Consider the following 15,399-nt stretch of genomic DNA (forward strand, 5'->3'; position numbering starts at 1 on the left):
CGTGCTTGCGTGGGTTTCCTCCGGGCACTCCGGTTTCCTCCGACATTTCAAAAACATGCATGTCAGGTTATATTGGCCGGTCCAAATTGTCCCAAGGTGTGAATGAGCAAGTCAGTTGTCTGTCTGTGTGCCCTGCCACTGTCTGGCAACCAGTTCAGGGTGTCCCCTGCCAACTGCCCGAAGATAGCTGGGATGAACTCCAGCACCCACGCGTGACCCTTCTGCGGATAAGCGGTACAGATAATGGATGGATGGAGACGGACAATTCATTCGCTCATTCACACCTAGGGACAATTTGGACCTCCCGTTTAACCTGCTTTGCATGCTTTTGGAATGTGGGAGGAAACCTGAGTACCCAGAGGAAACCCACACAAGCACTGGAAGAACATGCAAACTCTGCACATGAAGGCTGGTAGCTGGATTTAAACCCATGACCTCAGAAGTGTGCCACGGACGCGCCCGTGACAATTATTTGTCCCCAGAAATTCCTAATCGTGATAGCCCTACTCAAGTCATTTGAGACTCGTGCAACATTCGCAAGCGCTAAGGAACAATTTCAGCACAACAGCATCCGCAGCAGAGGACACCCGCTCCCTATTGTGCGGCGAGCCCTGTGTAGTGTTAAATACGGTTCTAAATACACACACATACATATATTAAATTATATTATATTATATTAATATATATATATATATATATATATATATATATATATATATATATATATATATATATATATATATATATATATATATATATATATATATATATAACTTTTTGTCATATAAATGTTATAATTATTATATTATTGCTGACCTGCAGTGGGCGATGATGGGTCCAGCATCAGGCGGGTTGCAGGTCTTGACCCGGCGCAGGAAGGCCAGGAAAGGCGTTGGGTATTCCGGCACGCCGTGGTCGGGCCACGCTGTGAACTGGAACTGACGTACTTCTCGTTTCTCACTGGATCCGTTCTAGACATACAAATACGGTAAATATTAAAGTGACATTGTGTATTTTGTGACCACTAGATGTCACTGTACGGTGTAGTCGGACTGAGAACGAGTGCTGAAACGAACAAGGAAGACCACAAACTTGCAGACTTAAGGTAACCAGAATGCATTATTTTACATCTTTTGTTGTTTTTTTGCTCAGTCTTTTTGAGTATTTTTGGAACCCGTAGCACCAAGATAGCGCACATTTATGTCAGCTCCCTTCTATGTGAGGCTCATGATACATCAAAGAAAATACAATTTCTAGACCTACAAATATTAAAACGTGATAGATAGATGGATGGATGGATGGATTTTATTTTACCACTAGGAGGCACTAAATAATGTGTCTGTGCTTTTAAGTTCATTCTGAATGAACAAAAACGAGTTTGGGGCAGGTTGATCATAATATCGATACTATCAATACTGAGCGAGTACTAGGATTGGATTGATACTATTGTCTTGGGAATTATATTGTATTTAAATTTTAACTATAATAATCTTAGTAGGTGGTAAGATTATAGAAACATTATATCTTTAAAATTGGATCCAATTGTGTTTACACTTTATTGTCACGACTGGGATTATTTCAATTGTCTTTTGGACAGTGTTATACAGTATTTGTGTTTTCGTTACATTCCTGCTTTTTTGGTTTGACTCTCTTGACTTTCGTCCTGAAACGGTCGTTGTAATAGAAGTATTTTTTATACTGTTAAAGGTTTTTACATTGTGTCGTTTACACAATTTGGACTTTGACTTCATTTTTAAAATATTGGGTCCTGAAAGTAGTTTTCATGTTGAGTTTTTTATATTTGTATTTTTGTAACATTGCTGCTTTCTTTTATTTAACACTCTAGGCTTTTGTTCAAAAGTTGGAATATAAATATTCATATTTATAATATTAAAAGTAGCATCCAAAGCGCTAGTCGTGGGACCGAGAGCTCGCAGGTTCGATTTTCCGGCTCCTCTGAGTTAAGTTGAAGAGCCCTTGGGCAAGACACTGAACCCTTAATGCCCCCGATAGGCAGGTAGGAGGAGCCTTGCATGGCTGCCTCTGGCTATTGGTGTGTGAGCGTGTGAGTAGGTGAAGGGGTAATTGTGAGGCACATCGTAAAGCGCTTTGGGAGGTCTTCAGTGAGCTTCAAAGGCATATATAAGTACAGACCATTTACCAATCAAAAATAGATTATTTTTAGTGCCTAAAATATATGAGCAGTGTTTATCATTTTTAAAAACCATCTCAACGGGAAAGGGGTTCGATTATACAATGATCATGGCATTTTTGGGTAAAAAGCATCAGCATCAGATCTGTATCGAATGGTACTATGATGTATTTACTTGGATCGTGTAGAGTTTCGAATGATTTTTTTTCGGATATTGTAGGTTTATTTTTGGGTCATCACATCATTGATTTGATGATCGCATTGTTCATTTAGTTGTTGTAAATGTGCATCATGTGTAGCCACATATTTTAGTGAAGTGTTTACTAACTGTATCCTTTCTTATCAGTACTTTCCCAGCAATGGTCTTCCGCCTTTTACTTGTCATACAACCATTGACTTCTCAGGAATGTGCAGTACTAAATCTTGTAAAGGGAGTTATCCTTTCTTTTTGCCCTGTAACCCGAGATCCCAGAGGTCCTATTTAAACTGTGGTTTACAAATTTCCATACCTTTTGGTGGGAGACACGTGTCTCCCTTGATTGGTCTGGAGTGCACTCTGATTTTGTCTTAATTTCGAAACTTTATACTAAATGTCCTCAACTACATTGCTTCTCCCCAGCTCTATTTTTTCAAAGTCCAAATGCTCGTTCTGGTCCCGGAAAAGAACGCGGGGCGAGACATCGGAAATGTTATTTCGCCTTCAGTACCAAAATCCCCAGGATGTGTGGTATTTTGGTAAAGTAAGACTGTTTTTCAACAACTGAATAAAGAAATCCCATCATGGTTCCATTCTTCCCTCTTCTTGTCCCATCTTGTGGTGATGCTCTTTGCATTTCAATGCGCCCCCCCTCCCGCTCCCCGCCTCTCCCCTGAATAAATGAATATATGCGTGTGGTAATTAAAAGTATAACGGCCTGGTTTTTATTTGTAGGTTTTTTTCTTTGGACACTCCCTGATTTTGTTGCCTATAAAGAGCCGTCCTGACCACACACCCCATAATGGTGGAAAATCTTTTCTTTTTTTTCATCTCACAAAGAAACGGGATGAAATGAGTTCTGGTTGTAGGCAGCTCCTGGTTGCACGGATCCAATTAACGCAAGGTCACTCAGCGGGATATTGCGCGTGTGACCGCGTAAGTATAAGCGCTTGCGATGTCGACTTTAATTAAACTTAAATATGATCTCTCTTTTGACTTTTTGCCTTTTCAAGTGCATGTGAGGGTTTGTGTTTCTTATCTGAGGTTTAATAAATAGAAGCTAACGAAAACTTCTGAAAAACTTAAAGTGACAGTGTGTGATTTTTGACAGCTAAATGTCCCTGTATTGTGTAGTGAAAGCAAAAAGAAGATAACAAATGACAGTGTCTCAAAGTAACAGAGGATAACAAATGACAGTGTCTCAAAGTAACAAAATGACACTATTTTTGGCCAAAGAAAGGAAAAATTAAAAGAAAGGAATAAAGAAGAAAACACATTAAAAACAGTGACAAAAAGGGAAAAAAAGAACAACAAAAAACAAAAAAGAAATGAAAAAAGTAAAAGAGAAAAAGGGAAAATAGAAACGGAAAAGAGAAAGGGAACAAAATATGTTTTTTTTCCTGTAACAGCAAGATGGCTGACAATCATGTCAGCTCCCTCTTGTCTAGGTAATCCACATATTATGTGAAATAATTACAAATTCCTGTCACGAGACGTGGTGGCGTGGAAGGTGACCGGACCAGAACAGAGGCAGGAGGCATGAAGGGAGAACTCAAATGCGTTGACGATCCGTAAGTTTTATTTAATAAAATAAAAGTCGCCCAATACTCCGGGGCAAAACAGAACAATACAGAGTTCCTCCGGCACGAACTCAACGGGACATGGCATAACAGACTAAAACAGGACAAGGCATAACAGACTAAACAGGACAAGGCATAACAGACTAAACAGGACAAGGCATAACAGACCGGGATTGTGAAGAATGAGTAGTAATGAACCCGCAACCGCAGAGCCCACCATGCAGCCTTAAATACAGACCCACCATTAGTGGAACTGCTTTCAGCTGTTGCCCAGGGGGCGGGGCAGACTGGTCACCAAGGCGACCGTGACAGAGCCCCCCTCTTAAGGGACAGCTCCCGAGGTCCCAAAAAAGAAAAAATTACAACCTCACGCCCCGGAATGGTTCGACGCTCACGATTGGGGCAACCCCGCTCCCTCCGCCGAACACGCAGAAACGGGGAGAGGCAGGCGCCATCTGCGTCGGGCGGATCGGAATCGGCGCTCGGCAGGGGGGGGTCCGGCGGGCAAGCTGGACAGCGGATAACAGACAGGCAGAACCGACGAGAACAGGACAGGCAAAATCAGGGCAGAATCAGAACAGGTAAACAGGACAGGCAAAATCAGAACGGGTAAACAGGACAGGCCTCTACAGAAGAGTCGCACTCAGGTCAGGCCGATGCAGAAGAGTCGCACTCAGGTCAGGCCGATGCAGAAGAGTCGCACTCAGGGGGTTCAGGTGCAGAAGAGTCGCACTCAGGGGGTTCAGGTGCAGAAGAGTCAGACTCAGGGGGGAACAGATTCAGAACAGACAAGACAGGACCGGAAAGACTGAACAAAATCAGTACAGGGAGACTCAAGGCAGGCATGGGAGTCGAACAGGCAGGCATGGGAGTCGAACAGGCAGGCATGGGAGTCGAACAGGCAGGCATGGGAGTCGAACAGGCAGGCATGGGAGTCGAACAGGCAGGCATGGGAGTCGAACAGGCAGGCTTGGGAGTCGAACAGGCAGGCTTGGGAGTCGAACAGGCAGGCTTGGGAGTCGAACAGGCAGGCTTGGGAGTCGAACAGGCAGGCTTGGGAGTCGAACAGGCAGGCTTGGGAGTCGAACAGGCAGGCTTGGGAGTCGGAGTCGGCCCGACGGGCAGCGGAGTCGGAGTTGGCCCGACGGGCAGCGGAGTCGGACTTGCACGCAGGGGAGAGGGAATAGCAGGCAATCGGCACGGGAGTCGGGCAGGCAGGCGTCAATTCTTCCTGGGACCCCATTCGAGGCACAGCAAGGGCCACGACGGGCGGGGCCGTGGTTCGAACGGGCAGGGAAGGCCAACTCAGTAGGCGCCTGCCAAACTGCGCACTCCAGCTCTCCCCAATGTCGCGCTGGGATCGTTCGCTGAGTTCTATTTGTTGGCGGGTTCATTCTGTCACGAGACGTGGTGGCGTGGAAGGTGACCGGACCAGAACAGAGGCAGGAGGCATGAAGGGAGAACTCAAATGCGTTGACGATCCGTAAGTTTTATTAAATAAAATAAAAGTCGCCCAATACTCCGGGGCAAAACAGAACAATACAGAGTTCCTCCGGCACGAACTCAACGGGACATGGCATAACAGACTAAAACAGGATAAGGCATAACAGACTAAACAGGACAAGGCATAACAGACTAAACAGGACAAGGCATAACAGACCGGGATTGTGAAGAATGAGTAGTAATGAACCCGCAACCGCAGAGCCCACCATGCAGCCTTAAATACAGACCCACCATTAGTGGAACTGCTTTCAGCTGTTGCCCAGGGGGCGGGGCAGACTGGTCACCAAGGCGACCGTGACAATTCCTGGACGACGAGTGGCTTAAAAATCCATGTTTGAATGCTAGTTCGTGGGTTTTTGCTTATTATTAAAGTCAATATTGTTTTTTAACGAATTTAATTTCTTCAACGAGTAGGCGCCGCTATATGATACACTCTGTAAATTAAGAATGTCTTCAGATACTGCTTTAATCTTAAAGTATTGTGACAGAATCTAATACTAGTATCTGCTCCCCTTCAAAGGCCTTTTCAGCATCTAAACATTTGATACATAGTGTCAATTATTGTATACAACTCTGAGTAAAAATATAGTATTATGTTGGAATCTATTTCTTCAAAAAACCCCAACGGCCATGCCAACTTCTCATACTTGCCTGATCTCTTCTTCCTGTTCAGTCAATAGGCGGCGTCCTAATTCTGTTTTAAAGGAACCACTTCTTTTTTATTGTGATTTTGTACGTTTAAGTGCCTTCTTTTGCACGTAATAATGGATTCCAAGAAAGTAAAACAGAGGGTCAATTACATTCCTCAACACTAGATAAAGAACAGGGGATAACACCCAGCCTGATTACTTTTACTCGTTCAGTTAATCATTGGGTTTGAGAAGGACTACATTTCATTTTATTGGGATCTTGTTTTTCTTTCATTTTGCTGCCCATGATAACTGAACCCAAGAATGTTACATTTTACAGGAACCATATTGAATGGATGCACCAGATATTAAACAATAAAAAAGTTAAAGTTCTCAGCGCACTAGAGATACAGTATAAGTAGTATGTTTACACATGAGCTAGGAAATAGAAGCCCGATTTTTTCTTCGGGGTGGATACTGGGTGATCTTTTCACACGCACTACAGTAATGTCCTGTACTCGGAAAAATGTGCATACAATACAAAAACATATGTTAATGTATTCTTGGACATCTCGAAAAAAAAGTTTCATATCTACTGTTTTTTTGTAAGACGAATGGTCGTAAGTTGGTCTGTATTTCATGCATCTATTCAATATGGTTGGTGTAAAGTGCGAAGAAGAGGCGAGACATTTCTTTTGAAATGAAAGTGGAATAAGAAAGCTTGATGCGGTTGAGAAAACGGTTGGATCGCCTTTTTTCTGCCACTTTTTACCACGGAGGAGGACCTCTTGAAGCGCATCTTACAAAAGTAAGTTTAACTCAACTTTATTCATCTTTATAGAGCATATTATTTTATGAAATGTTTATTTTTTACTACAAAACAATACAGGTTGCTTATACGAGCCTTGAACATACTTATATAAACCTTAAACATACAAAATATAGCACTGAAGCAACTTACGGACAAATTGAACTTACGAACGTCGGTATATCCATATATTTTCATCCTTAATCATTTATAAAATACGTTATCGTCTCTAAAAATCGAAATTTTTATGTAATGTAAATGCACACTAAATTACTGCGGAGCAAAACGTGGATATGGCCACCTATAAAAATGCAAACACGTGAAGACACAAACACGCTCACAATACCATGCAGCTTAGTGAGGCTTCTTGATTCCACGCGGCAAACGAGACGTTGTGTGATTACGCATGTGAACGTGAGCAATAAAGACAAATGCTCGCTGCGACGGATGCTCGTAGGTGAGCTGAATCAATCCGAAGAAGCCCCCAGGAGTCACCAAGCGCCCATACCCCGGCAAAACATCCATATTTTGAAGCGATTCATTTTCGCTCGTCAGAACTTTTGTCTGCGAGTGTGCACGCGTGAAAATGTGTGAGCGCTCGAGCAATCTGCCAATTATGCATATTGAGTTTCTCCCCTGCTCACTTCACCTAAGTGCTCCAATTTAGCAGACACACAATAACAATTTGAGAAATTGAAATGAGTGTGGGCCGAGCAACTGACGGCTAATGCATGTACGCCGTCCAAAATCTTGACTCATGCCTAAACGAAAACATTGCAAATGGACCCCCCCTCCTCTGTTCATTATGTCATACCGATTCAGATATCAATAGAACCATTTTTTAAAGTGAATGTGTTTTTGAGACCTATTTTGGACCTATTTCCATGTATTTTCACTTATTTTTACTATCTATCCTGCATTTCTTTCTTGAAATTAAAGTGCAGAGGGTATGCTGACAAAAACAATACTAAACAAGACCTAAAATATGCTTTATTTAGATTTTCAAGTGGTTGCGCGCATTATAGTTAATTGAATCCAAATAGAGACTTGAGGTTTTTCTGCAACTCTATTTTCTTTTACTTATAAACTACATTGACTTGGTCCTTTTGACAGTTATTAATTATTGTCATTTTTATTCACAATACTGATATTGATGTACTTTACATGTATTAAAATAGAAAAATATTTTATTCTATAACATAATTGTAGCACTAGACTCTCTCCCCCCAAAAATGCAATTTGGCTAGTTAACAACTCTGCATTATTCATTTTGTAAGTCAACTCATGCTGTTATGTCTACAATATCTAAGTTTAAGGGATAGATAGATAGATAGATAGAGAGATACATACATAGAACTAGAGATAGATAGATAAATAGATCGAGAGATAGAAAGATAGATATATTAAGAGAAAGAGAGATCGAGCGATAGATAGAGATATATATAGATAGATAGAGCGATAGATAGCTAGATAGCTAGATAGCTAGATAGATGGATGGATGGATGGATAGATGGATGGATGGATACAATACAATGCACAATATCGTACATTTAACTAACATTTACATTTAACCAAACAGAAATTGTACGTTTTTGGAAAGCCATGATCATTACATTTCCAGGTTGAAAGCAGTCTCCAAGCAGTACCATGTAAATAGTTGTGCCTATTTATTCTGACTGTCACGGATTGGCGTGGTGGCGTGGAAGGTGACCGGACCAGAACGTAGGCAGGAGGCATGAAGGGAGAACTCAAATGCGTTGACGATCCATAAGTTTTATTTATCAAAATAAAAGTCGCCCAATACTCCGGGGCAAAACAGAACAATACAGAGTTCCTCCGGCACAAACTCAACAGGACAAGGCATAACAGACTAAAACAGGACAAGGCATAACAGACTAAAACAGGACAAGCATAACAGACCGGGATTGTGAATAATAAGTAATGAACCACCAGCCGCAGAGCCCACAATGCAGCCTTAAATAGCAGATACACAATTAGTGGATCTGCTTCAGCTGTTGCCCAGAGGGCGGGGCAGACTGGTCACCAAGGCGACCGTGACACTGACATTCTTTGTGTCTCTTTTTTTCTCGTTTGAGTCTATATCAAGGGTTTATCCTAGAGTGGCTGGTCTGATCTCGTTGTAAACCATGTTCACTACTTTGTTATCAATAACAACAAAGATAATTCAGATTTTAATCTGCGTTTCCATTACAGTAAATACAACAGCTGTATTTGGGAGTTTAATTCATTTACTTGCTGGTTTCTTAAATTATGTTTTTTGCAGAATGAAGAAAAATACAATACATTTCTGCTTCATCCCTGTAAATGCATTTTCAATTTTTAAGAAAAACATGAAAAAGGATTTTACCTTGTGCAAGGAGAAGGTGCGCACACAAAAAGTGGCTAACTCGATGGTGTCTAAAAGGGTCACTTGTGTCATGCCGTAGGTTTCAGTGCCGCGACTGGGCCAGTACTGGTCACATTTGATCTGTGAACAATATATCAAGAACCAAAAAGAAAAAAAAAAGTCAACGAATGAAGATATGGGAAAAACAACATCTTCGATCAATAAAAGCTGAAAAGGACAAATTGTAGCAACACGCTGAATGTCACTGAAATACATGGAAGCTGTTGGAGGTACACGGCTCATCTCAAATATCCCCGAGCGGCATGTGGATGAAAACAGACATGAGAGAAGCATCATGGGAGCTCCTGTGTTTTCTCACTGACAAAACATGTAATAAACACATAATCGCTCCATTTTCTTTTAATCTGCACAATTCCCAACAGCACACTTTCGATACAGTACCTGATGTAAACTGAAAAAAAACAAGTCTGAATCTGCATCCTTCCAAAGTCTAATGGCCCCTCTACATACAAGCTATCAGATATCCGAGAAATTCGAAATACGAGATGTCTTTCGAACAAAAGGTTCAGAGAATTTCCAGATGCTACTACTAGAGACTGGCACATGCACTTCCCGCTATGCAGACCTATTCCAGCGGACTTAATTTGTGTTTTTGTTTGTCACATTGCTTACAAATCATCAACTGTTTCTCGTGCTCCCTCACTCCTTCACCACCATGCATGAGGCTCTTTAACTCCACCCGGCGGAGTAAAGACCCACATTAAACCACACCCCCTACATTGCATATTACCGTATTTTATTGCAATGTGTATTCTGTGTAGCGCTATCTAGATACTCTATATAACACGCTACAGTGGGTATTAGCACGTCACATTGGGTATTGTCTATCTATCTATCTATCTATCTATCTATCTATCTATCTATCTATCTATCTATCTATCTATCTATCTATCTATCTATCTATCTATCTATCTATCTATCTATCTTTCTATAAAACAACCATTGACTTCCTCTATGGTAAAAGCTCATAACAAACTCGCACCTTTTTTGTTTGGATCTTGCAGACCAAATAATGTGGCGGGACATGGTTTTGACATGTGATCTAAATACCTTATTTTGGTAGAAGTATATTTTCTTTTATTCGTGCTGTATCTGAAGCAGATCAGCAGGCTTCTCCTGCTACTGGTAACCCTAGAAACCTGTTCCATGTGGAGGAACAAACCCATGTCTAAAAACGGATAGGCGCTACCAGGCTGTTCTTGCCCAAGACACACCACAGAAACACACACTATGACCGTTGCGGTTAAGGGATATGTGAAGAGTGGTATTGGTATTAAGATTATTGGTATATTAGTAGTATATTTGCATTATTTATCTTATTACTTTTTTATTTTCAATTACTATTTGAATGTGTTTTCATTGATCAGGAAGATGTGTTGTATAGCTATTTAGGGTAAACTTGGGGGGCCGGGAATGGATTACCGTAAATCGGGGACTAAAAGCCGCTATTTTTTTGCTACATTTTAAACACTGAAAATACAAATAAAAACAGTTGCGGCTTATTATTTTTGCCCAGCAACGGTAGGAGGGAAAAGGCAGTTAATTTCCACAATGCATGCGCTCTAAATACAAAAACCACGGTGACATTTGAAAACATTTCTGACTCCCTTTTAGAGGAGAAATTAGTGGATGTATTTATCTAACACATAACAAGAGCAAAACAGGAGGTATGACAGTACTTTATTAAAAATTTACAACATACTACCACTGTAAAGTTTTTTTAACGAAAAAGTCCTAAATGTATACATCCAATTGAACAGCAGTGGAAGTTGTTTATCAAAAATGCAACACTTCTCTTCCTGTACTATCCGCATCAATGTCAAGTTGCTCAGGTTTCCTATAATTCTTAAGGAACGATAACAAGCGAATGCAATTTGGTCCATTGCTTCAGAAACCACCCATGACAACAACACAAAAAGGCACACCTGTGTTGCAATCTAGCACTACTCTCCACAGGCTCACATTTTATGTGACACAGCCCTTGTTCGCATTTTCTTTTGGCGCAGTAGTAACTTTATGCTCGTCTTTGTAATCTTAAATGGTCAAATAATCCAAAATCGTGACGTAAACAACTTACGTGTGTGCAAGGTTTTATATGTAAAATATGGACGTGAATTAGCTCATTTTCATGATTGTTAAAACCTGGGGCGGTTAGTACAAAGACAAAATTGAGTTTCATTGACACATTTTTGTCAGGACCAGAACGGAGAGGGGACCCACTTGTGTTGCATTTCTCACAAGTTTTATTGGAAGTAAGAGAAAGGGCTGCGCCCACGATCCGGTGTTCGCTTGGCGCGGGAAGAAAGTTGCTCTTGTACTTGGATTGTGATCAGAACGCAGAAGTGGATCTTCCGTAGCGAGCGAGGGCAGTGTCAGGGGCGGAAAACTGGTCGGTAGCCGGGGCTGGGAGAGCAAGACATGGTCGGGGTCGGAAACGGGTCGTAAGTCGGGACGGGGGAGGAGACGTGGTCGGGGTCAAGACAGGTCGTGGCGGGAGACAAACAGGAGCAAAAAAACGGGACAGGCGTGAGTCAGGGTCAAAAAAGGCTTGCCTAGTATATACGGAGATTTGCAGACGGACTGACAACAGGGGATTGAGAGGACTGAGTTCAAATAGTGACAGGGAGCCAATCAGAACCCGCGGCGGGTGGAGCCAAATGAGCGGGCGCAGGGGAATTGTATCGGTAATCATGACAATTTTTGCATGCGGCTTTTAATCAGGTAGGCTCTGTAGTCCGGAATTTACTGTAATTGTTTTTTAGTTATTTCTTATGGGGGAAATTCGTTATGAAATACGAGAAATTCTAGATACTAAATAGATCTGGGAATGAATCTTGAATGTAGAGGGGACACTGTATTTCCAGTTCTTGTGCAACGAGCCTGCAAAAACATCGCTTGCATCTTCAGTATATGTGGTGTGACAACCTGGAAGGCGTCCCCTCTCCCATTTCCTGCCTGAGACGACAAGGAGCTTCCAGGGGCCACACTTCCTGACGGGGAATGACGGTGGCTGTCAGGATGTTGCTCAGGTAAACAACTGAGGAGCGGTGAGATCAAGTGGATACACCTCAGGTGAGGGAGTCCCGTGTTGACACTAGTTGGCTTTGACGGGATGAAGATACGTTTGTTTTTTATACACAAGTCTAGGATATTACCTCAGACAATGTCATACCATCATCATTTTGTTGCTTCAGTAGATCTTTTCCTTTTTATTAACTGCATTGGTCAAGAGATAAATTGATACCACCGTACATTCATTTTGATTTTTAATTTCTTCACATTTTTCGAATTCATTTGAGCAGCACGCTTGCCGAGCTTAGGATGTGAAAAAAATAATGTACTATAGAAGTCTTCACCAACCTTTTTGTCCATTAAGGCCAGTTTTCAGGTACGGATTAGCGCTAAGGGCTACCAGTTTGAAATGCATTTCTTAAATAACAACATATTTTTTTACTTTGTTATTTTATTTAAAATTTTTGTTACTGAAACTGTATATCACTTAACATGTTATTTTCACACTAAACCGCTAGAGGGGGCTCTATGCCGATGTGAATAATTTTAAGCTTGCCGTGTGTTTTGGGTGGACATTTATGGAACCTGAGGAACAGAGCTGCTTATCGTCCTGATATGGACGAGTTGTTTACCGGTAAAGGTGACACTGAGGATGAATATTTCATTGGATTTCGTGATTTGGAGGGAAGCTGATAGTTATGTGAGCATGTCATTTATGCTAGAGTTATCCTAAAAACTCAATATGTTACCCCGTTACTGAAATTAACAGGCATGCCAATCATGTTATTGTCACGGTCGCCTTGGTGACCAGTCTGCCCCGCCCCCTGGGCAACAGCTGAAAGCAGTTCCACTAATGGTGGATCTGTATTTAAGGCTGCATGGTGGGCTCTGCGGTGGCGGGTTCATTAATACTCATTCTTCACAATCCCGGTCTGTTATGCCTTGTCCTGTTTTAGTCTGTTATGCCTTGTCCTGTTGAGTTCGTGCCGGAGGAACTCTGTATTGTTCTGTTTTGCCTCGGAGTATTGGGCGACTTTTATTTTATTAAATAAAACCTATGGATCGTCAACGCATTTGAGTTCTCCCTTCATGCCTCCTGCCTCCGTTCTGGTCCGGTCCCCTTCCACGCCACCACGCTCCCGTGACAGTTATGTTCCTTAAACCTTGGATTTCAAGCCTTTTTAAGGATTTAAAACACTCGTATAACCCCTGATAATAGAAAAACAAAAAACAAAAATGCTTTAGTTAGGTTTTCATTTTGACTTGTTATTTTTTGTTTGTTTTATTTATTATTAATAATGAATTATGCAAAAACGTACTTACTTTATGAAATGCCCCACTCAATAAATAGGCCCATAATGGATAACATTGAATTTTAACTGAATTCTTGGGTTACATTTTTGTGTTGGTCACTGTTTTATCCTGTGTTTTTGAACAGTTTTTTTTGTTCTTTATATTTAGCGTAGCAATCTCTGATGTTAGAAATGCAGAAATCACATTTCGACAACTCCTCCGCTTACAATTGAATTTTATCATACCGCCCGAGTCTCCCGGGGTGTTGAAACTTGCTGAGCTAAGAAATCGACAGATGTTTTATTGTTTGTACAGGAACTTCTCTCACTTTTCTTGGTGCGGAAAAAAATATTAACAGAATCGAATCCCCGGTGGAGGTTGCCTAAACTATCAGACGTGAGCAGGTAGACCATTTGCGAGATAACCACCAAATTTAAATCTCACAAATGTAATTCTCATTCCACTGAAAGCGCGCCATCTCCAAAAAATAGCGACTTATTACCAGCCAATGAAGCTTGAGACCACATCTGGGAAATCACGACAAAGCTTCGCTGTTTTTCACATTTTGTACCTCGGCTTTATAAACACCTGATTTGATTTTGATACATATTGCGGAAGCACACTTTAAAAAAGGCCTGTGTGATCACTTGAGACGAGAAAAAAAAAGGTAGCTGTGGATTAGACTGTTTACCCGTGATTTCTCCTCCAGTCTGGTCATCATAACCACAGTGGCAGCTCTTTGTTCCCACACCATCCTCCAGAAGTCCCCGAATGTTTCCGGAAGTGGACCTTGGGTGGCGATGTACGCGTTCTGCTTCCTGTAGCCATCAATGTAATTGGCGTTGATGTAGTCGCTACCTGTGATGCCTGCACAGCAAAACAAAACAAGAATACAGTAATCCTTCGCTGTATCCCGGTTTCGCTATTAAGTGGATTTTAAACATGCTTTGTTCTGCATTCTGATTGGCTGAACAGTTGCCCCGCCATTTGTGTATGTCTGCCTGTGTATCAATGATGTTGCACATTTCTAAGTTATCAAGAGGGACAGGGAAAAACTGCTAACCTTGCCAAGTCGTCCTCAAATTTGGAAATGAAGAGTAATTTACTGAACCATTTTATTAAATATTCCAGGTCACAATCATGACAATAATGCAAACACAATGGATAACCGTCAAAATAGCGAACACCAGTGAAAAATAACAGTCAAAATAACGAACAACCCTCGTATCCCATGCAATCTCTTATCTTTACCGTCCTAGACCTGCCAATTTGCCGAACTTCGTAAAGGTATTCCCGAGTCTCCTTTTTAAAATTCTCGCCACCCCAAGCCCCCTTCCCAAGTTTCCTTTCAAGTCTTCCCTCCTCAGTAATCCACACTCTTTCATCATTAGTGAAACATTCTTTTGTTTATTGAATAAACACCCCTTACTGGTCTCCTGGTCTCCTGCGTTTGGGTCTGTCCGACAGTCCCGGAGTAAATAAAGCAACGTTTCAACTCCAATGATGAGAGCAACATTTGCCATTTTTAATTCTTAACTTAGGCTGACACGTTATAGCATTACTTCAAGCATATGCAGCTGAAAGCGCCAACTTGAAAGCTAAACTACGCAAATCAGTGCATCGCGCCCGATACCGAGGGTGTAAAGTTTCAAGTGTGCTTCAAGTCTGCCGTTTGATCGCGCGCTGTGATTTTCTGTCACCAAGCTCTGATCTGCTCTTGTTAAAATGAATCAAAGTCAATGCCACAGCTTGAGAGGACAAACTTTCCTGCCAGGTGAGGCGGGGAGGAAAATCTTTA

At 41.5% G+C, this 15,399-nt stretch overlaps 1 protein-coding gene across 5 annotated transcripts in view; it reads right to left on the bottom strand.

Moving 5' to 3' along the window:
- Positions 1–15,399, bottom strand: part of ptprsa (protein tyrosine phosphatase receptor type Sa) — a 371,836-nt gene that overhangs the window by 39,596 nt on the left and 316,841 nt on the right. For all 5 annotated transcript variants that reach the window (XM_088349513.1, XM_088349511.1, XM_088349515.1 and 2 more), the window contains 3 exons: positions 14,293–14,468; positions 9,237–9,356; positions 817–971 (listed from right to left, as the gene is read on the bottom strand). In XM_088349513.1, coding sequence (XP_088205639.1) covers positions 817–971; positions 9,237–9,356; positions 14,293–14,468 — 451 coding nt within the window. The remainder of the gene's footprint in view (positions 1–816; positions 972–9,236; positions 9,357–14,292; positions 14,469–15,399) is intronic.

This window comes from Urocampus carinirostris, chromosome 12, assembly GCF_059441175.1.
Source record: "Urocampus carinirostris isolate Australia breed hairy pipefish chromosome 12, RoL_Ucar_1.0, whole genome shotgun sequence".
Lineage (NCBI taxonomy): Eukaryota > Metazoa > Chordata > Actinopteri > Syngnathiformes > Syngnathidae > Urocampus > Urocampus carinirostris.